The sequence below is a fragment of the Neophocaena asiaeorientalis genome, unplaced genomic scaffold (genome assembly GCF_003031525.2).
Source record: "Neophocaena asiaeorientalis asiaeorientalis breed wild unplaced genomic scaffold, Neophocaena_asiaeorientalis_V1.1 scaffold484, whole genome shotgun sequence".
Taxonomy (NCBI): domain Eukaryota; kingdom Metazoa; phylum Chordata; class Mammalia; order Artiodactyla; family Phocoenidae; genus Neophocaena; species Neophocaena asiaeorientalis.
Genome location: NW_020171830.1, coordinates 2,312,367 through 2,333,776, shown reverse-complemented (window position 1 = coordinate 2,333,776; position 21,410 = coordinate 2,312,367). Strand labels below are relative to the sequence as shown.

General features: G+C 36.2%; 1 protein-coding gene across 3 annotated transcripts in view; it reads right to left on the bottom strand.

Moving 5' to 3' along the window:
- Window positions 1-465: 465 nt before the first annotated feature.
- AP3M1 (adaptor related protein complex 3 subunit mu 1) overlaps window positions 466-21,410 on the bottom strand; it is a 23,410-nt gene continuing 2,465 nt past the window's right edge. Inside the window, exons 2-9 of one of the 3 annotated variants that reach the window (XM_024740990.1) lie at window positions 13,593-13,868; window positions 12,726-12,897; window positions 8,810-8,947; window positions 6,678-6,763; window positions 5,702-5,835; window positions 4,626-4,833; window positions 3,017-3,161; window positions 466-2,545 (exon numbers count right to left, since the gene is read on the bottom strand). In XM_024740990.1, the coding sequence (XP_024596758.1) occupies window positions 2,445-2,545; window positions 3,017-3,161; window positions 4,626-4,833; window positions 5,702-5,835; window positions 6,678-6,763; window positions 8,810-8,947; window positions 12,726-12,897; window positions 13,593-13,865 (1,257 nt within the window). In that variant the 5' untranslated portion in view covers window positions 13,866-13,868 and the 3' untranslated portion in view covers window positions 466-2,444. The remainder of the gene's footprint in view (window positions 2,546-3,016; window positions 3,162-4,625; window positions 4,834-5,701; window positions 5,836-6,677; window positions 6,764-8,809; window positions 8,948-12,725; window positions 12,898-13,592; window positions 13,869-21,410) is intronic. The other 2 variants (XM_024740999.1, XM_024741007.1) reach the window with 2 other exon arrangements.

Here is a 21,410-nt window from a genome sequence, read left to right as displayed (position 1 = left end):
CACCAGGACCAGTATTTTCCAAGGTTCTTCTACAGCAGCACTTAAGGAATGAACCCATCACATGAACTCCCTTTGAATAAAATGATGGTGACTCCTTTATGCAGAAAATGAGCTTTTGGGTTATACTCCTTTAAGAATTTAGAAAATGAGGCTATCCTGGAATTATCTGGAATTCTATGCTTGAAAAATATTTCAATACTACTAAGAATTCATGGATCTTTGTTATTAGTAGGTGGTACGGAGAGTAGCTTTGATCACTTATTATTCAGTCTGTGGCTAAAAGGGTGATGGTTAGAGAAAATATATAAGGCTGAGGTCAAGAGAGGAGCACCTGGAAGTGCTCTGCAGCAACCCTCACACCTTGTGTGATGAGGCAGAGTAAAATGTGACCGTGTTCAGCCTGCCCTAACACTGTGGCATGCCCAGCTGAGAATGCTCAATTAACAGTCAAGCTAAAAAATCAACTTGTTGCTTTCATCTTTTTCTTGACAGTGTAGCCAGAGCTAGAGAAAGGACTTACTGGATTCAATCAAATTAATAAATACAATAATTGTAAAAGGAAACAGTCTACTTGGAAGTTTTAGCAGAAATTGCTAGAAGAAGGGACTCTTGGAATACAATCTGCTTGTATATGAGAAGACAGCACAGAAAGAAAATTAGTCCATATATGGATGATTGAGATTAGGGATTCTGCAGAAAGAAAAGCAAATGTATTGATTGCTCTTTTGAGGTATGAACTTTGAAGAGGAAGACATTAAAATGAAAAGCAATTGAACTGGGTAACCAATCTTAGGCAAAGGGAATAAATATTTGGCAACATCTTAATTTTAGCTGCCAAGCTGATATTGGTTACCCTAGAAATTACTAAGTTGCAAAAAGTAACCTTTCCTATTAGATGAAAGGCAGGCTGGGTGCCCTAGGCAGGCAAAGGTAAGAATGCTGCTGTACAGTGGGCTCCCTGTACCAGCACCAACCACTAGCCCTGACAGCAGAATGGGATGAGTGTAAGGGCTACGATTAGCATGATAAGGGTAAGGGATAAGTTGACAAGGAAAAGAATGGGGTCACAAAGAAAACTAATAGCAAGAGCAAGCATTTACACCTTAACTTTCTCCATTCTTCATGTCTAATGAAGCAAAATAACTGGGCAAGGACTTCTAAGTCAATCAAGTTAAATGATAACAACTGTGGACTGACTTGCCAACCATGAAGATCAATACAGGTTTATCAATGTTACTGAGGATTTTGTTTCTGCCTCATTATAATGTACTTTGTCAGTACAGTAGAGACATTTAAGTACTCCAGTGACAGTTACAACAATAGTTTCAGGAAGGAATCTACTGACTATAGCCTTGGGAAGCACACAATATGAAAAGGGAGTTCCCCTGAAGACAAGGAGTGTAGACAAGTTGAAACCCTTAAGAACAACAACAGAGATAAAAGATTTAAGAAAAAAAAAAAAAAAAAAAGATTGACAACAGTGAGGCAGGCACATTTTCTTCCTTTAGCTGAACTAGGGCATGAGGCCTTTAGGCTAACTGGTTTTAAGTGGTGTTGGATAAGCTTTATAAAACATGAAGATGGCAAAGGTTCACTTAAGTTTCTCTTTTACTACATTAATTTGCTTAAAATCTCAAATGCTTGTGCTTGCAATAACTTCCTAAAAGCAGAAGTAGTGTTCCCTTTTATTACCTTAAAGCATTCACCCCTTTGATACAAATCATTTTTACTGTGCTAACAGCTGAACCAAGTGGCACAAAACTGAGATGGTACTTACTGCAGCAAGGTCCCTATAAATCAAAATCTGAGCTTTACATAAAAATCTTATTTATAAAAAATACAATACCAAGTACAGTGAGAATGGAGCATGGAGCCGCAGTGCTCCCTGCCAGGGCCATGTGGAGTGGCTTTTGCTACAGTGCTTGCTTAATGGCATAAGTGAAAAGCTGAATAAGGCAAACACTTGAAGAGGCAGTTTTCTGTAAACTTCTTGGGGTGGGAGGAATTTTTCCTCTGTTGGGACAGAAGATTTGGGATGGCTAAGATCAAGTGTGACATTTGGCTGCACTTGATACATGATATTACAGACTAAGACAGCTCCTGCTGAGACCAGCTCACTTGTTTTAGTAGAGAGGTTATCACTGTAGACTTTTGCCTTGACTGTTAAAATATGCAGCCTCCAGCTGGTGTCTCCCTATGGAGGAAATCACCTCTAAAATCATCCTAGGTGACAAGATACAAATAAGCTAAGTCATTCAGAAGTTTCCTTAGCTTAAAGCTACTTAAGAACCCTACATTGATTACTAAGCAACTCTGTTAGCGGTGTGTGGCTCGACACAAATGCTTTAACTAGAATATGTATTCCCATCCAATTGGTACCTAATGGTAATAAACTGTAATGACACTTGGAAAACAAACATATCTTGAGGAATTCTGGCCTCTTCTCATGTCCTCACTTGGAACTTTCCAGCTTTCGTGACATATTTGACTCCTTTAAATGGCTTATATTTCTCCCCATACATGTCCAAGCGGTTTACTTTTAAGCCTGTGTCAAAAAGAATAGGTAAGGAAAGGAATAAATTACTATCCTGGTCACACCAACCAACACAATATTTGCTTAGCAAATAGAGTTTACTACACAGTAAATCTGACATTAACCAGTGTGCTTGTCATCATTTGGAAGCAATGTTCCTTCTACCATTCACAGATTATAGCACTATGGAAATATGGTTTTAGTTCAGATTCCCATGTGGACAAGCAGTGTCTTTTAAGGATAATTCTACTTTCTGTGAGTATGAATGACTCCTTTCTTTGTGCTTGAATGAGGGTACGGGTGAAGGGAAGCTGTGTGAAATAAGGTGCTCTCCAAAATCACTGTAACCATAGCACAGAGTGAAAGGCATACTGGAGCTGTTGCTCTTTGTAGAGACGGAATGTCAGTTACCCTTCTAAGATCCTAGTAGCTGACCTCAGCAAAACTCAATTACCCTTAAACACAAGTCAAATTTCTCCTTACCTGAAATGGCAAGCTGCTGGATCTTGAACTGTATGTTGAGGCTTGGATTCTCTTCTGGCTTGGGTGCTCCAGATTGTAAATTTACCAGTCCTTTAAGACTGGGGAGCTTTTGTGGAGTGATTTTTCCCACATCCCACGTTAGTACCTTAAAAAGACATAAAAAACAAAAACATTCTGAACTATTTATTAAAGACATATGTTCAAAGACAAGGTGCAAAGACACCATAAACTTCTGTACAAAATAAAGCACAGTGTCTTGGAAACAGACCTGGGATTTCCACTTAGTTTTATCACTAATTAGTTCTGTGACTCTGAATGGAGAGTGAGGGTAGAGAATCAATGTTTGTTAAGCATCTGCTTTTGGATTTAGCACTGTGCTTAGCACTATTCATATGCTGTCTCATAGACACCTGTAATGTAAATTTTGTCTTCTTTTAACAAATGAGGAAACTAAAGCTCTGAGGTCAAATGACTTGCTCAAGGTCACATGGCTAGTTAGAGGCAAGGCTGGGATTTGAACCTACAGCTCTCTGGTATCAAATGTTCTTTCCACTATACCACCTTTACTGTTTATCTCTGGGCCTAAGTTTATTTCTCCGTAAAATAAGAAGATGGGCCTAAATTGGTGTTTTTAAACTTTTAGTGATGGAACCCTTTGTTCAAATGAAATCTTTAGTGAGGAAGCTCAGTAACAGATGAGAAATTGAAGCTATTATGTTTGAAGCTGGGGTGAAGGGCCAGGGATCTGGAGCTCCCCCTATCACTTCTCATCCCTGTGTGGTCTCTGGGGAGATTCTTCAAATCCTCAGGATTGGATTAGATGATCTTTAACATTCAATGATTTTACTAAAAAAAAAAAAGAAAACCCTTTGCATTTACCAGGTAGCTCAATGACTCTACTGAAGAAAAGAATCATTTTTTACCCAAGCAGGAAGCAGAGAGAAAAATCATCTTTTACAATTTCTTTGAAATCCTGCTAGAGGCAAAATATATGTAGGGTGAGAAGGCAGCTTTCCTAGCCAACATCCTCTGTGGAAGAGTATGAAACAATGCTTTTAAATTAGAAAGGAAGAGAAAGGTCTTAATTTCTACAGAAAATTTAGCAATTAATAGATTATAATATCTATTAACAATTAATAGATCATTATAACCACATAATGCTTTTCTCTTTTTAAAAAGTTTACCAGATAGCCTTAGGTTCGAATCCCAACCTTGCCTCTAACTAGCTGTGTGACCTTGAGCAAGTCACTTGACCTCAGAGCTTTAGTTTTCTTGTTTGTTAAAGGAAGACAAAATTTGTATCACAGGCTTCTATGAGACATCTTCCTCATTGAAGAGTGAGTGAATCTCTGGATTATCAATGGATAAGTAAAGGCAGACTCTGAAGGAAGAAAGAATGAGTCTCACTTCTGTTTGTCGACTCAGCAGCAGATGCAGGATTCCCTCTCAGGCAGTGGCAGAAGCACAGCACAGTATGCATTCCAGGTTTTGTTAGGAACTTTAATTTTAACCAAGACATTAGACCCTTTCCTCTGTCCCCCCACATCCCCAAAGCACAAAATAAAGATTGCAGAAACACTTGCTCACTCTTGATTTTAGGTGGCTGTACCTTGGTAACTGGATCAAAAGTATAGCTGCCTTGTGTTGGTGTCAGGTTCATATTCAACACAACCTTTGGCATGTGAACTGTCACTGTGATTCCTTCAATAGTTTTCCCCATATTTTGCTTTGGTCCAATTGTAATATCAAATCTACCACAAGAACTGTTCTCCTTAAAACTGATGCTATGTTTCACATACACTGGTATTGCCACTAGACTAAAAAGAGAAAGAAAGACACAACCACAAAAACATACAATTAATAGTGTGAGTTCCAGAGGTGGCCTGAAAACCTCAGTCCAGAGTATCCTATACCCCCAGAACTGCAGATTGAGTATGTGTACCAGGGCAGGTTGAGTATAGCACAGTGTTCTGGAACCACTCTGCTAGGAATTATACAATTTCTGAGCAGTAAGTATACAAATCAAGATAGAAATCGGAAGCTTAATTATAGTATAAGCAATTGGGGCAAATAGCCCTAGTTTAAAGAAATGAAATAAGATCCCATAGAAAGATAATTTAAAATTATACAAACTAAATAAATCAGTTTTTATGTGGTAAGGGCGAAGAAACAATTCCTCTGCTTTTAAGTCCTGTTCTGATGTTACCCAAAATACTTTCTGATATTTTCAAGGGACAAACCAGCTACAACTCACGATGCTATATCATTCATTTAAACTTCAGTGCAGAGAAGAGTAACTTCAAGCCAGTTAGTTGAAGAATGTCCTGGAGAGCTACAGGTAAGTCTGTCTCCTTCTATCAGCCATGACGTCCACAGATCACAGTAAAATTATGGTATGGGTTTACGGTTTTGCCCAGGTTATGCATGGTCCAAAATGCTTGCTCTCAGGTATATATTTTTACTACAGTCTAATTTACTACTACTCTGTACTCTTAAGATTCAAACTATACTGATTATGTTAGACACACATTTTCACCAGTTCTTCCTGGGTCTCCTGGTGAGCAGTGGCTAAAGGGAGCAATGATGAATTCAAGTACCCAACTTGTCAGAATGAAACAGGGAAAAGTGAGTTCTATGCAGTACACTGATATTTGACAGGAGATTCTGATTGATGCATCAACATACTTTTGTGAGCTGACACGATATGATATGAGTCGGAAGTTTCCATCTGGAGGAATAAATGACAAAACTCTTTCAGATTCCCAACGCTTGAACCGGATGCAGGGGTGGAAGCTGACATCATCTAGAAGCCTCGGGTTCTGCCAGGGAAACAGAAGACAACCATATTTATAAAGTATAATGAATATTGTAACTCTAATTCAGATACTATGAGAAATTATATGCTTCATCAAGATATAGCAGTCATGTAAGAGTTTGTTATGATCACATCAACACAACTTTACAGTTTCACAATGCTTTAAAGTCTGCAAATATTTTATATACATTATTTTATTTATTTGAATATTTTACATTTGAATATTTTATATATTCAAATTGAACTGAATCGAATTCAATTAATTATTGAATTAATTATTCAATTAATAATTGAATATTTGATATTCAAATATAAAATATTTGAATATTTTATATAAATATTTTATATACATTATCTTATTTATTTGAATTTCAATAACTATGAGGTAGAAAATGTGAGTGGTATCATTTCCATTTCATAGACGAAAAAACTGAGGTTCAAAGAGCTCAGGGTCAGGACAAGTTAGAGGCAGAGATAGCATCAGAGCTCAGTTCTCTTTATGGTTCTTATTAGTGTATCATGCTGTATCTAAAATGATGCAAAAGATCAATGCCCTTTCATATCAACAAAGTATGTAATAATTCAGGAAAAGCAGCACTGCACATTTGCAGATGCCAGCCAGCCATTTAAGCTACTTCTAGCATACTCAGAGGCAAAGACCCCTCCTCAGCCTTTCCATAAAGGCAATGCTCATCATGTAAGCTACTGTCTTTGGAAGCTGTGTTAGGAATATTTCTTAGATAATCCTTTGCAATCTAAAACAAATATGTCTCAGTATTTATCATCTCATTTAGTACTTCACATGTATTAGGCTTGCAAGGAGCTACAAAACAGGAGAAAACTTACCATGAAAGAAAGGGAAAGGTCAGGCATTCCAGATAGCTTAATGCAAGCATCAATTACCCCCTGAATTTCTGCAAAGACTGTAGATCCTAAAGAAAGAAATAAAGGTGATAACATCACTGGAATCTGCATCTTTACTAGAGCTATCACTGTATCTGAAGTAATGGACATATCTCCTGGGTGTCAGACATACTGAAGCTTTGCACATCTATTAAAAGGTTAGTGGACAGAGGACCCATTACACTAGTTCAGATAGCTTCTTTACTGAGCGCCATGGCCTATACCTATCTCTGGTTAGAATATGATAATTCTAAGGAAAATCAAGCCTGTCCCTATCTTTATAGCGTCTACTTTGTAAGACTGCTGGATATGAAGTTAAAATATTTTTTTCCAGTGATTTTTAAAATTAAAAAAAAATTTATTCAATTTTTAAAGGTTACTTTTCATTTACAGTTATTATAAAACATTAGCTATATTCCCTGCATTGTACAATACATTCTTGAGCTTCTCTTACACCCAACAGTTTGTATCTCCCATTCTCCCACCCCACCCCACAATGGTAACCACTAATTTGTTCTCTATATCTGTGAGTCTTCTTTTTTGTTAAAGTCAATAGTTTGTTGTATTTTTTTAGATTCCACATATAAGTGATATCATACAGTATTTTTCTTTATCTGGCTTATTTCACTTAGCATAATGACCTCCAAGTCCATCCGTATTGCTGCAAATAGCAAAATTTCTTTCTTTTTTATGGCTGAGTAGTATTCCACTGTGTATACATCTTCTTTATCCATTCATCTGTTGATGAACACTTAGGGTGCTTCCATATCTTGGCAATTGTAAATAATGCTATGAACACTGGGGTGCATGTATCTTTTCAAATTAGTGTTTTTGTTTTCAAAATTAAAATATTTTAACGACCATTTTTTTTTTTTAGATTCCATATATATGTGTTAGCATATGGTATTTGTTTTTCTCTTTCTGACTTACTTCACTCTGTGTGACAGACTCTAGGTCCATCCACCTCACTACAAATAGTTCAATTTCGTTCCTTTTTATGGCTGAGTAATATTCCATTGTATATATGTACCACATCTTCTTTATCCATTCATCTGTTGATGGACACTTAGGTTGCTTCCATGTCCTGGCTATTGTAAATAGTGCTGCAATGAACATTGTGGTACATGACTCTTTTTGAATTATGGTTTTCTCAGGGTATATGCCCAGTGAGATTGCTGGGTCGTATGGTAGTTCTAGTTTTAGTTTTTTAAGGAACCTCCATACTGTTCTCCATAGTGGCTGTATCAATTTACATTCCCACCAACAGTGTATGAGGGTTCCCTTTTCTCCACACCCTCTCCAGCATTTATTGTTTGTAATGTCTCCTATTTCTTAAAAGTTAACAGCTAGCTTAGTCCATTTCATTAGAAACTTGGCTAATTTTATTTAAAATACTTTAACAATAAATCAAAGTTAAAATATTTAAAATAAAATTAGCCAAGCTTCTAATGAAATGGACTAAGCTAGCTGTTAACTTTTAAGAAATAAGAGCCATTATTCTTTAATAGTACAGCTATTATTCCATACAATGGAATTTTATAATAAAAAGGGCACTCACTGTAGAGATAGTGTCTATAATTCACAGTAACTCATATTCACACACCAACTAGCTGTGTGACCTTGAACAGATTACTTAACTCTTCTAAGCCTCAGTTTCCCCTTGTATAAAATGTGAGGGTTGGACTAGATGTTTTTAATAAAACGTTATGATTCTAATATAGTACTGTTCTTTAGTTCTGGGGTCTTTACTAGAAGGACTGCAGATAAAGTGGTAGCAAAAAGTATGGTGCATAGTAGATATACAACAAATATTAAACTGAATAAATGGCAAGATGGAAATGAATATAGGGTAATAACTGGCTTAAAGTAAGGTGGCATTAGATCTGATTTACAAAGGTTTGGCATTTCTCAACTAGAGGTTATGAAAATAATATGTAACCTCTGGACAAAATAAACAGATTTGAAAATGAATGCTTTTCCACTGAAATGCATACTGCCAAGGGATTTCGGTTTTCTATTCAGCTTATGTCAGCTGAACTGTTTTTTCCCTGATAAGATAATATGCACACAATTACCTGATTTATCTATAATTGCATCTATTTCTTCAACGACATCAAAATAGGCTTCATTGTTTGTGTACTTTACCCCTGCTCGGCGCCATGGGATGTTGGACAGCTGCCCAGTGGGGAGTGTGTCCCCAACATTACTACTGCCTAGAAACCGGAAAAACAGAAAGCAAAGCTAACACATAAGATGCTCATCAGAAAAGCTCTTAACAGAAAAAAAAACTCAAGTACTTTAGCTGCTTCTTTAGTGTTTGGGTATTTCTCCACTGAAGTTGTGGATGGTTTACAGAACTGTCAGAGACATATCCATACCGATGTGATCAAATTTCTAGAAGACAGAAATAGGCCATGTGGTCCTGTGTCTATCTGCCAAACCAGGTTAAATTCATTTACTTATCTTTTGCTTCCTGTGTGTTAACAGTAACCTAACCTAATTCCAGTGGCTCAACAACAGAATCTCATCCTGCTACCACTGATGAAAAAAGAGGCTGGTTGTTTCAAAACCCTCTGCTGATAAAATGTCTGCACCGAGAATACAGAGTGATAAGTAGGCCATTTGGTATTCAGCTTAAATTATACATGAGATGCCGCCAAGCAGAGTTAAGTGGCTGAAGAACATACTCTGGCCGTTTCCCATTTTAAGGTCAGCATACCCATATGGCACACCCACATGCAATATGGCTAATGTTCAAAATCTGGCTAATTTCCTGGTAAACTGACATATGTCTGAAAATAAGTCTGGTTGTCCAAAACATATATGCTTGAGCTGTGACATATTTAACATTCTGGTTAATTTACTTTTCCAACTCAAAAGTAGTACATGCTTAACAATAACAACAACATGTGAAAAGTTCAGAAAAGTAGCTAAAAAAAATCTATCTTCCTATCACCAAACTACAACTACCATTAACATTTTGGTATATTTCTTTAAACATTTCCCTCAAAACAGGTTGCATTTATTATTTTTTTCTATTTTGATAATCTTGCTTTTTTCAGATTTCACTTTAAAATATACAATTGGCCCTTGGGACTTCCCTGGTGGCGCAGTAGTTAAGAATCCACCTGCCAATGCAGCGGACGCGGGTTCGATCCCTGGTCTGGGAAGATCCCACATGCCTTGGAGCAACTAAGCCCGTGCACCACAACTACTGAAGCCCGCATGCCACAATTCACGAAGGCTGTGTGCCTAGAGCCCGTGCTCCGCAACAAGAGAAGCCACCGTAATGAGAGCCTGCTCGCCGCAACTACAGAAAGCCCACGCGTAACGAAGACCCAACGCAGCCTAAATAAATAAAATAAATAAAAATTTATTAAAAATAATAAATACACACTTGACCCTTGAACAACGCAGGGTTTAGGGGTGCTGATCCCTGTGCAGTTGAAAATCCATGTATAATTTTACAGTTGGTGTTCTGTACACATGGTTCTGCATCAACAGATTCAACCAACTGCGGCTTGTGTAGTACTATAATATATATTTACTGAAAAATATCTGACTTTAAGTGGACTTGGGCAGTTCAAACCCGTGTTCGATTGTAGCTGCAGTCTAAGTACACATACAACCTTGTAGTGTAATTATGGTTGGTGTTCCTGTCTCCAATCCTGTTGCCTTCCAGAATTTTCTAAAAACACTGCTTTAATCTTTCAGTTCAAAAACTTCAAATGTTTCCCCACTGGCTTTATGATTAAAGCTAAATATTTAGACTACCATTCCAGGACTTCCTCAACTTAACTTTTTAATTTTAATCTCACTACTCAACTGAAAAACAGCTCTACTTCTGTTAAACAGGTTAATACAATTCAAGATTTTTCACTGTGTGTTTTTTCTCATACAGTTCCATCTATGAAGAATGTTCTTATTCCTCCCTCTCTTCCTAAATTCTATTGATTCTCCAGGACCCTGTCCTAGGGCCACCCACTACAGTTCAGGAGAGATTACTTTATCCACTGAACCACTCTCTTGATCTTTATAATGTATTGCCTTAACAATCCATGTTATGGGACTTCCCTGGTGGTCCAGTGGTTAAGACTCAGCGCTCCCAGTTCAGGGGGCCCGAGCTTGATCCCTGGTCTGGGAACTAGATCCTGCATGCATGCTGCAACTAAGAGTCCGCATGCCGCAACTAAAGATCCCGTGTGCTGCAACTAAGATCTGGAGCAGCTAAATAAATAAAAATAAAATAAATATTTTAAAAAATATCAAATTTAAAAAATTTTATATTTCACTAATTTTTTTCTGACTATAAAATACATGTTCATTTTGGAAATCAGAAATTATAATGCAAAAATAAAGATAATATGTAGTTCCTTAGCTGGAGATGGTATTATAAACTTTAGAACATTTTTTGTGGGAATATTTATGTATAATTAAGAGTAACTTTTTATGGTTGTGTGCTTTTTTTTTTCTTTTTTGGCCACACTGCACAGCTTGTGCAATCTTAGTTCCCCGACCAGGGACTGAACCTGGGCTCCAGCAGTGAAAGCAAGAAGTCCTAACCACTGGACTGCCAGGGAACTCCCTGTTTTGTTTTTTTTTTCCCATTTAATATTACACCATGTGTACCCTCCAGTGTCACTACACCATCTATAAAGTATGGAATTGCTTTTCAAAATCTTATACTGTTATTTATGTGTTTTAATTTTTTTTTTTTTCAGTTTCTCATCCAGAGTTTACATTTTAGGAGCAAAGACACCCCATCTTTTTTTTTTTTTTGGCAATTAGTTGATGTCTTTTATTTATTTATTTATTTATTATTTTTTTACATCTTTATTGGAGTATAATTGCTTTACAATGGTGTGTTAGTTTCTGCTTTATAACAAAGTGAATCAGTTATACATATACGTATGTTCCCATATCTCTTCCCTCTTGCGTCTCCCTCCCTCCCCCTCCCTATCCCACCCCTCCAGGTGCTCATAAAGCACCGAGCTGATCTCCCTGTGCTATGCAGCTGCTTCCCACTAGCTATCTACCTTACATTTGGTAGTGTATATATGTCCATGCCTCTCTCTCGCTTTGTCACAGCTTACCCTTCCCTATCTTTCCTTAAATTTCTCCTGACACTCAGTCTTGCCCAGAGGATGAATAAAGGAATGATCACTTTCTTATAGGCCTCTCTTACCCCATTTTTTAGGTCAGTGCACTTGGAAAGGGGTTTGCAATGGTGGACAGTATAGCTGAAGTGGCATATAACATTTCACAGAAATCTTTCTCTAGAAGACTTTGATACTTTCAAAAGTATATTGTCCTCTGGATGTACCTAATTTCTAGCTACACTCAAGAATTAAACCAAAATTAGAAGTTTGTAACACAAATACAAGGCCCACAATGCACAGAATCTCACAAATAGACTAATTTTCTCTTTTTAATATATCTTCTATATGTACAAAATAAAGACTTAGAGGAGATGGCATGTACTCTGTGGTACAGTCTTAAATTTTCTATTCTCTAGTAGTTGTGGGGTATGCAGCATAATGCCAGATTTATAATGCTATATTTTAATTTTATTTTTTTTCCAGCTTTACTGAGATATAATTGACATATAACATTGTATTAGTTTAAGGTACACAACAATGATTTATGTATATATTACAAAATGATTACCACAATAGTTAACAGCTGTCACTACACTGGCTTCTTTATGATTAACTGGGATAATTTATTCAGTCTTACTAGTTACTGTTAAACAATAGTAATAATATTTTTGTAGTCTTGTAGCAAAATAACAGAAGAGTAATAACCAAAAGTTCTGTATCATTTAAGATATAGTCTCTTTTCATGAAAAGAAATATATATCCATTTTAACATTATCACTAACTATAATTCTGGCCAAAATGGACTACCTTAATAATCTGCCAGATCATAAGCAAAAATGAATTGTTTATGAAGTTTTAATGGCTCAGTTCCTAACAGAGTGTTTCATCTTACCTGTAATAGAGTTGACGACAGAACGCAGAATTGTTGGTGGTTTAATCAATTCTTTCAAAATGTTAGATTCAGTAGCCAGTGGAAATCCATTGTCTAACATTTCTTCCAAGAGCTCATATACTATGACCACATTATCCTTAATTGCAGCCTCCGAACACTCACCAAAGTAGTCCTAACAAAATGTACATAACATTACACAATGGAAGACATGAAGACAGGCTTGCTAAATACTTTTTGTTCTAAAGGGTAAGCTTACAGTAGCATAATTCATTGTTTAAGATGTTGAAAATATGTAAAACAGAGGGAAAAAACCCTCCATAGTTCTATATACTATTTCTCAATATTTCCTTAATATTTTTAAATTGAATTCAATTCCTATTACATATTATGCCAGAAAGTACACTGAAATGTTAAAACAGAATGTGAACTATAAACTTCATTTGCCTTGATTAGGTACTCCAAAAAACAAAGATCAGTTTAAAATTATTGGTATATTCAGCAAGACGAGAAAAAAATAGTGTAAGTATTGGAAGATTTCATAACCAGTCAAAATTGTGGTACTATTCAGAGAACTGTATGTGGAGGGCACTATTATTTCCTGATGACATAATTTATAATACATAAAAAAAAATACAGCTCCCATTACCATGAGATTGTTTTGTTCTTCTAAAACAGTAACTGGAGCACCATGTGTACTACTGTATGCCCTACTAAAAAGGTTTATGTTTATGAACTTATGCTTAGTTGAAAAGAAGAGGGAGAGAGAGACAGAGAGACAGACTACACATCAAAAACTGGGTATTTAAAGAATATAATCATAATATAACTTGGATAATTCAAATTCAAAGTATCTGATGAATAACCAACCTGAAAAGTATCAGCAACTCGATGTAGGAACTCAATTACAAAGAGAGGTGGCACTTCAGTCTGTATGACAGAGACAAAGAAGAGCTTATCCCGATAGATACTGATGAGGTAGTGGTGAGGTGTTGAAATAACAGGTGGTACATTTTCAACATCAGCTGCTTTCTCTTGAGCTTCAAAGAAATAATCACAGACAGACTGGCTCACAACACTCTTCCAGTGCTTCTCTAGAAATATGTCACCGGAACAGTTTATGAGAAATAGACTGTGGATCATTTTCTGGGGGAGGAAAAACGTTTAAATTTAGTATATATCAAAAAAGTATCCTCGTATTATCTGGACACCAAAACCAGATAAAGGCAATACAAGAAACTACAGACCAATATCAGTTAAGACTATAGGTATAAAAATCCTCAACAAAATACTAGCAAACTGAATCCAGCAACATATAAAAAAGATTATAACCCTGACCAAGTGAGATTTATTCAAGAATGCAAGGTTGGTTCAACATATGAAAATCAATCAACACAATATACAATATTCATAAAATAAAAGACAAAAAATATAATCATTTCAAAAGGCGCAGAAAAATAATTTGACAAAATCCAACAACCTTTTGTAATTAAAAATATTTAAACTAGGAATTGAAAGAAACTTCCTCAACCTGATAAAAAGCATCTATGAAATTCCCATAGCTAGGGACTTCCCTGGTGGCGCAGTGGTTAAGAATCCTCCTGCTAATGCAGGGGACATGTGTTCGAGCCATGGTCCGGGAAGATCCCACATGCTGCGGAGCAACTAAGCCTTGTGCCACAACTACTGAGCCTGCACTCTAGAGCCCATGTGCCAAAACTACTGAGCCCGTGCGCCACAGCTACTGAGCCTGCGCTCTAGAACCTATGCTCCACAACAAGAGAAGTCACCACAATGAGAAGCCCGTGCTCCGCAACGAAGATAGCCCCCGCTCTCCGCAACTAGAGAAAGCCCGCGCACAGCAATGAAGACCCAACGCAGCCAAAAATAAATAAATTAATTAATTAAAAAAAAAAAAGAAAATCCCATAGTTAACATTTAATACTTAAAGACCAAAAGCTTTCCACTTAACAAAACGAACAAACAATGATGTCCATTTTCACCACTTCTATTCAACATGGTACTGGAGGTTCCAGCCAGGGCAATTAAGCAACAAAATGAAACAGAAGGCTTCCACATTGGAAAGGAAGAAGCAAAACGATCTCAATTTCCAGATGATATTATCTTGTATGTAGAAAATTCTAAGGATTACACATACACACGCACACACTAATTACTAGAGTAATAAATGAGTTAAGCAAGGTTGCAGAATATAAAATTAATATAAAATATCAACTGTATTTCTATACATTAGCAATGAATAATCTGAAAATGAAATTGAGAAAGCAATTCAAAAGCATCAAACAGATCAAAACATTTAGGATTAAATTTAACAAAAGAAGTGTAAGACCTGTACATTGAATATTATAGAACATCACTGAAAGAAATTTAAAAGACCTAAAAAGATGGGAAGACCTTTCATGCTTACGGATTGGAAAACTTAATACTGTTAAGATGACATGACTCCCCAAATTGATCTACAGATTCAATGCAATCCCTATTAGTATACCAGCTGCCTTTTTTTAATGGAAACTGAGAGGCTGATCCTGAAATTCATATGGAAATGAAAGAGACCAAGAATAGCCAAAACAATCTTGAAAAAGAAGAACAAATTTGGAGGACTCACACTTCCTGATTTCAGAACTTGATGTAAGGTACAGTGAGGTGCTGGCACAAAGAGAATCATAGAGATCAATGGAATAGAATTGAAGGTTCTTAAGTTAACCCTTACGTATACGGTCAACTGATTTTTGACAAGAGTGCTAAGACCATTCAGTAGGGGAGAGGATAGTCTTTTCAACAAATGGTGCTGGGACAACTAGATTTCCACATGCATAATAAAGAAGTTGGACAGCTATCTCACACCATATACAAAAATTAATACAAAATGTATCAAAGACCTAAATATAAGAGCTAAAACAATAAAACTCTTCGAAAAAATATATGCGTAAATCTTCATGACCCTGGATTAGACAACGTTTTTAAGATATGACATCAAAAGCACAAGGAACAAAGGAAAAAAACAGATAACCCAGACTTACATCAGCATTAAAACTTCTGTGCTTCAAAAGGCATTATCAAGAAAGTAAAAAGACAACCTTCAGAATGAGAAAATAACTGCAAACCATACATCTTACAAGGGACTAATATCCAGAATATATAAAGAACTCTTACAACTCAATAATAAAAGACAAATAACCCAATAAAAAATGTGCAAAGAATTTTAAAAGACATTTCTCCAAAGAAGATATACATACAAATGGCTGATAAGCACTAGAGCTCACTATCTTTTCAAAATATGAACTAAAATCACAATGAGATAACATTTCATATTCTCTAGGCTAGATATAATCAAATCAAAAGGCAGACAATAACAAGGGTAGACAAGTTTGTGGAGAAACTAGAACCCTCATACATTGCTGGTAGGAATGTAAAACAGTGCAGCTGTGCGGAAAACAGTTTTGAGTTCTTCAAAAAGTTAAAGACTGAGTTACCAAATGACCCAACAATTCTACTCCTAGGTATACACCCAAGAGAACTGGAAACATATGTCCATACAAAAACTTGTACACGAATGTTCTTAGCAACATTATTTATAATAGTCAAAAAGTGAAAACAATCCAAATGTCTATCAACTGATGAATGGATTCATCAACCAATGAATGGATAAATAACAGATATCCAAAATGAAATGTTATTCAGCCATAAAAAGAAATGAAGTACCAGTACATGCTACAACAGGATGAACCTTTAAAACATTATGCTAAGTGAAAGAAACCAGATACAAAAGATCACATATTGTATGATTCCATTTGTATGAAATGTCTAGAATTCAGGCAAATGCACAGAGACAGAAAGTAGATTAGTGGTTGCCAGGGGCTGGGTAGAGGGGGAAGAATGGGGAGTTACTGGTTTTTGTATTTCTTTTTGAGGTGATAAAAATCTTCTGGAATTAGAGGGACTTCCCTGGTGGTGCAGTGGTTAAGAATCTGCCTGCCAATGCAGGGGACATGGGTTCGAACCCTGTTCTGGGAGGATCCCACATGCTGTGGTGCAGCTAAGCCCGTGAGCCACAACTCCTGAGCCTGTGATCTAGGGCCCACGAGCCACAACTACTGAAGCCCACGTGCCTAGAGCCCGTGTTCCGCAACGAGAAGCCACTGCAATGAGAAGCCCGTGCACTGCAACGAAAAGGAGCCCCCGCTTGCTGCAACTAGAGGAAGCCCACATGCAGCAACAAAGACCCAACGCAGCCAAAAATAAATAAATAAAATAAATAAATTTATATAAAAATAATCTTCTGGAATTAGAGATTTGTGAATATACTGAAAACTACTAAACTTCACATCTTTAGAAAACTGCAGTTTAGTAGTTTTCAGTCTAAAAAAGGCTTAGTTTTAATATAATTATTTTTTCAATTAATAAAAAGTATTCTTTAATACTTTGTAACACACAAATCCACTCCCAGGTGGATTAACAGAAATGCGTACAGATATGCACAAAAAACATGTATAAAAATATACTGTAATAGTGAAAACTATTATTATTTATTAACAGTACAATGGGAAAATAAACTAGTGTATTATTAAAGGGAAATACACAGCAATGAAAATGAATAAACTATTGCTACATGAAACAAATATGGACGAATCTTACAAACACAATATTGAACAAACAAAGCCAGACACAAAAGGATACATACAGTATGATTCTATTTATATGAAGTTCTACAACAGACAAAGCTAATCTATAGTTTGAGAAATCAAATGGTTTCTTTTGGGAAGGAGAGTGGGGGTGATGACTGAGACAGGAACAGGGTTGGTCTCCTAAGGTGCCGGTAATGTTTTATTTCTTGATCTAGGTGATGGTTACAAGTTGTGTTCATTTTGTGATAATTCATTGGGCTTTATGTTATGGCTTGTATACTTTTCTGAGTGTTAGTTATGCTTCAAATAAAAAGTTTATTGTCCTTGTAATATGAGAGACAGTGGACAAATATCTACCTTAACTTGCTCCTTTCTTTTATATAGATAACATCAGTATCAGGTGTTTAGTGGTCCATTCATTCAAAATTACAGTAGTGAATGATAAATGTAGCCTAAGGAGAAAGAATATAAAATCTATGAATATAATAATTTCTATGCATGAAGATAAATTCCAAAGAGGAAGGGAAGAGTTTCCAGAATGAATTCATTCAATTCTATTGACACAGAAAACAATGACATCAACCTGACCAGTTCTTTTTATAGGAGGTCATTTACTTAATGAAAGCAGTCGACATTTAAAGACTATTTGGTGATTTCCTCTTCCCATTTGGTGAATGTTCAATAGTTATTAAGTAAATAATACTACCTACTAAGATGTGCTTTAGCAATTATTGTATTAATAAAGTATGGATGCTGTTAATATTGATAGTTTAGGGTTCCAGTTTAGTAGAAAAATAAAATGTTTCTTTGTTCAAAGGCATCTCTATTTAGCCAAGTTATCAACCTGAGTTGGCAGCAATAAACGCTGATACCTCAGGCTTTGGACCTACTAAATTTTTCTGGATTAATATCTGGAACCTCCTAAATCTTTCCACTTTATCTAGTCAGATGCTTTGTTTAATAGGTTTGCTTTGTGTCAGTTTCTATTTGAGTGTTAAAATAGTGCCACTGGAATATAGAGAACCTACTGACTTTTAACCTCTCTTCTCTGATACACTTTAAAAAAATAGAACAGGAGTACCCAGCAATAAGATCTGCAACTAAACTTGCATTGTGATGCCTTTTGTGGAATAAAATTTTCATCTGAAATATAAAGTACGATTTAAAGTGGAACATTGGAATCAACTCAATGAGACCCAGATTTGAGCACTTCAGGTGAGCCCCCTAAGGAATATGGCATCCTTCACAATAATTAATTTTCAGCTTCATTCAAAGTATTTTATTCATTAACGATAAATGAATTAATAATAACTAAAATTGAGTACTTACTGTGGGCCAGACACTATCCTAGACACTTTTCTTATCTTATTTAATCCTCACAACTCAATGCTATAAATACTGTTTTTATCCCCATTTTACAGATAAGACAATAAAGTCTTGGAAATGATAAGTCAATTATCTAAGATGATACAATAAGTATCAGAGCTAGGATTCAAACCCAGATCCAGTTGAATCTTGAGCTCCTGTTCTTACCTGCCTCTTAGAAACTAATTATCAGGAACACACTCTATTGCATCAGTGTCAGTACAATTTACTGCAATAATGGACATGTCCTCTATCTGTGCTGTCCGATACAGCAGCCACCAGTCACATGTGAGCACTTGAAATATGGCTAATGCAACTGAGGTACTGAAGTTTTAATTTTAATTAATTTAAATTTAAATAACTACATGGAGCTAGCTGTTATCATATTGGACTGGGCAGCAAATGTGCTGTTTGAGCTTATAATTTAAGAGGAAGAGTTGAAGGATATGCCTCTTGTTTAGTTAGAAGCCAAAATGTATTCTAATAAATTATTTAGACCAGAAATTATATTTAAGAGAGCTGACATAGGTTATCTTCTTAAACTATTCATCCTAAAGAAAATGTAGTTCACATGGATCTGTGGTACTCCATTGCCACAATATACCCTAAAAAAGCTGCTTATTCTTGAAGCAAGTGACTTTGTAGTTTCTTTACTTGAGCAGCCAGATTCCTACTCATCCTCTTAAGCTGGTGAAAAATTCTTTCCAGGAAAAGTTTCCACCAAAGTTATTTTCATTGGCAGTAGTTCAGGTCTCAGAAGAATAGAGTAAGTTAAACTGCCATCTGGATTTATTGCTGTTGTCCTCAGTGCTGAGAGGAAAGCACAGCACTTGTAGCTTTCAACAGTGCTTAGCTTCAAAACCCATCTTAACCTTCTATTATAGGAAAAAAAAGTTTATTTCTTCTATCTATATTAAGACCAAGGACCTAATGCAAAAAACAAATACCACATGCAGCAGTGTAAATTTGCTTGTTTCTTTAGCTACTTATCCTTTGAGTAGCTGCAGTTATTTATTTCATTATTTTAATAAACTTTCTGGGAAAGTTACCACCACAACTATCTTTTTGTTCCTAGTGACTTCTGAGTCAGAAAACAGAATTCTCCAAGCTTATTTTAAAGCCACTTAAGAAACTGTGTTCAGAGGCAGTTCCATCAGAGCTTTGACTGCAGCTTAAATACTTCATAAACCCTCTTTACTGAATGTTGAACACACTCACCCTGATGATTCACAAGCAGTGCAATTACAATAGTCAAAATATCCTTGGAAGAGAGTGTCTAAAAAAGAAAATGTATTCCTTCTATATATAACAGAATGGAGGTATAGAAGGGCCTGTATCTAAGGTGAGAGAATGAAACCAGAAAATAATCTAGCTATTCTGATTTTTAACCAATATCTTGATCCTGTTCATTCAACAGTTTTGAATGTTTTATATATTAAGCAATGGGGATACAAGTTGAACAAAATAAGAGTCCCTGAACTCACAGCATTTAGAGTTCAGCAAAGAAGGCAAACAATTTAATACAGTAAGATGATAGGGGAAATACAGTACGCTATAAAAATCCACAAGGCTTCAAGGTGAGAAAGAACATAAGACAAAGAAATGCAGTACAAATTTAGCAACTTCAGAAGGAGGATGGAAGTGATGAGATGAGAATGGAGAAGATAAGCAGAGATTGGTTCACTTTATTCTCAGTGCAATGTAAAATCATTTTTTATGGTTTTATGCAGGGGATTCATGCAACCCAATTTACAGTTTTAAGATCGCACTGTGGAAACTGGATAATTGGGCAACTGAATATTGTGACACTAGTTGAGAGATGAGTTATGTGTGGTCTAGACTAGAGTGTTGATAATAGGGATGGAGTAAAATGAAAAGAGAAACATTTAGGGTTGAGAAAAGTTTGGGGGGTGGGGAACAGGCAGTGGAGACGAGAGGGAAAACAAGGGATTCAGCCCTGGTCCTATACAATCTGACCCAATTCTGGATATATTTGACCCCAATGGATATATTCAAAAGACCATTGTATATATAGGTCTGGTGCTTCAGAGAGAAGCCAAACTGGAGATAGATTTGTGAGTTTGTGGGATCTTCCCGGACCGGGGCACGAACCCGTGTCCCCTGCATCGGCAGGCGGACTCTCAACCACTGCGCTACCAGGGAAGCTCCATGATTTTTTATTAATGCAAAATATAACTATAAGGAGACTAAAACTACAAAGAGAGAATGTGTATAGTAGAAAAGAACCTATGGAAGGAACTTCAAAATCTGAGTAGCACGTGGGTCAAGAAAGTGGACCTGGAAAAAGGCTGAGAAGATGTGGCCGAAGAGGGATAAGAAAAAAAAGCGGGGGGGGGCGGGGGAGTTTAGTAACCAGAGTTTATTAGTGTGTTTCCAGAAAAAAGGAGTGGTAAACATTTTAAATGGCACTAAGAGGTCAAGCTACAAGGAAAACTGAAAATATCTGTTATTTTACAGTGTTTTTCAACTTTCATTATTGCATCCTAAGGTGCCTTTCCAGATTCCCCTTCACTTACACCCCTCTTCCATAAAATTTTAATACCATGGAATATTTCTGTACACCTCTTTATGTACCATAAATACCTGTGCTTTATACATAAAAGTATGATTTTTTTTTTTTTTTTTTTTCCTCAAAGAAAGCAAATTTTCAGCCTGA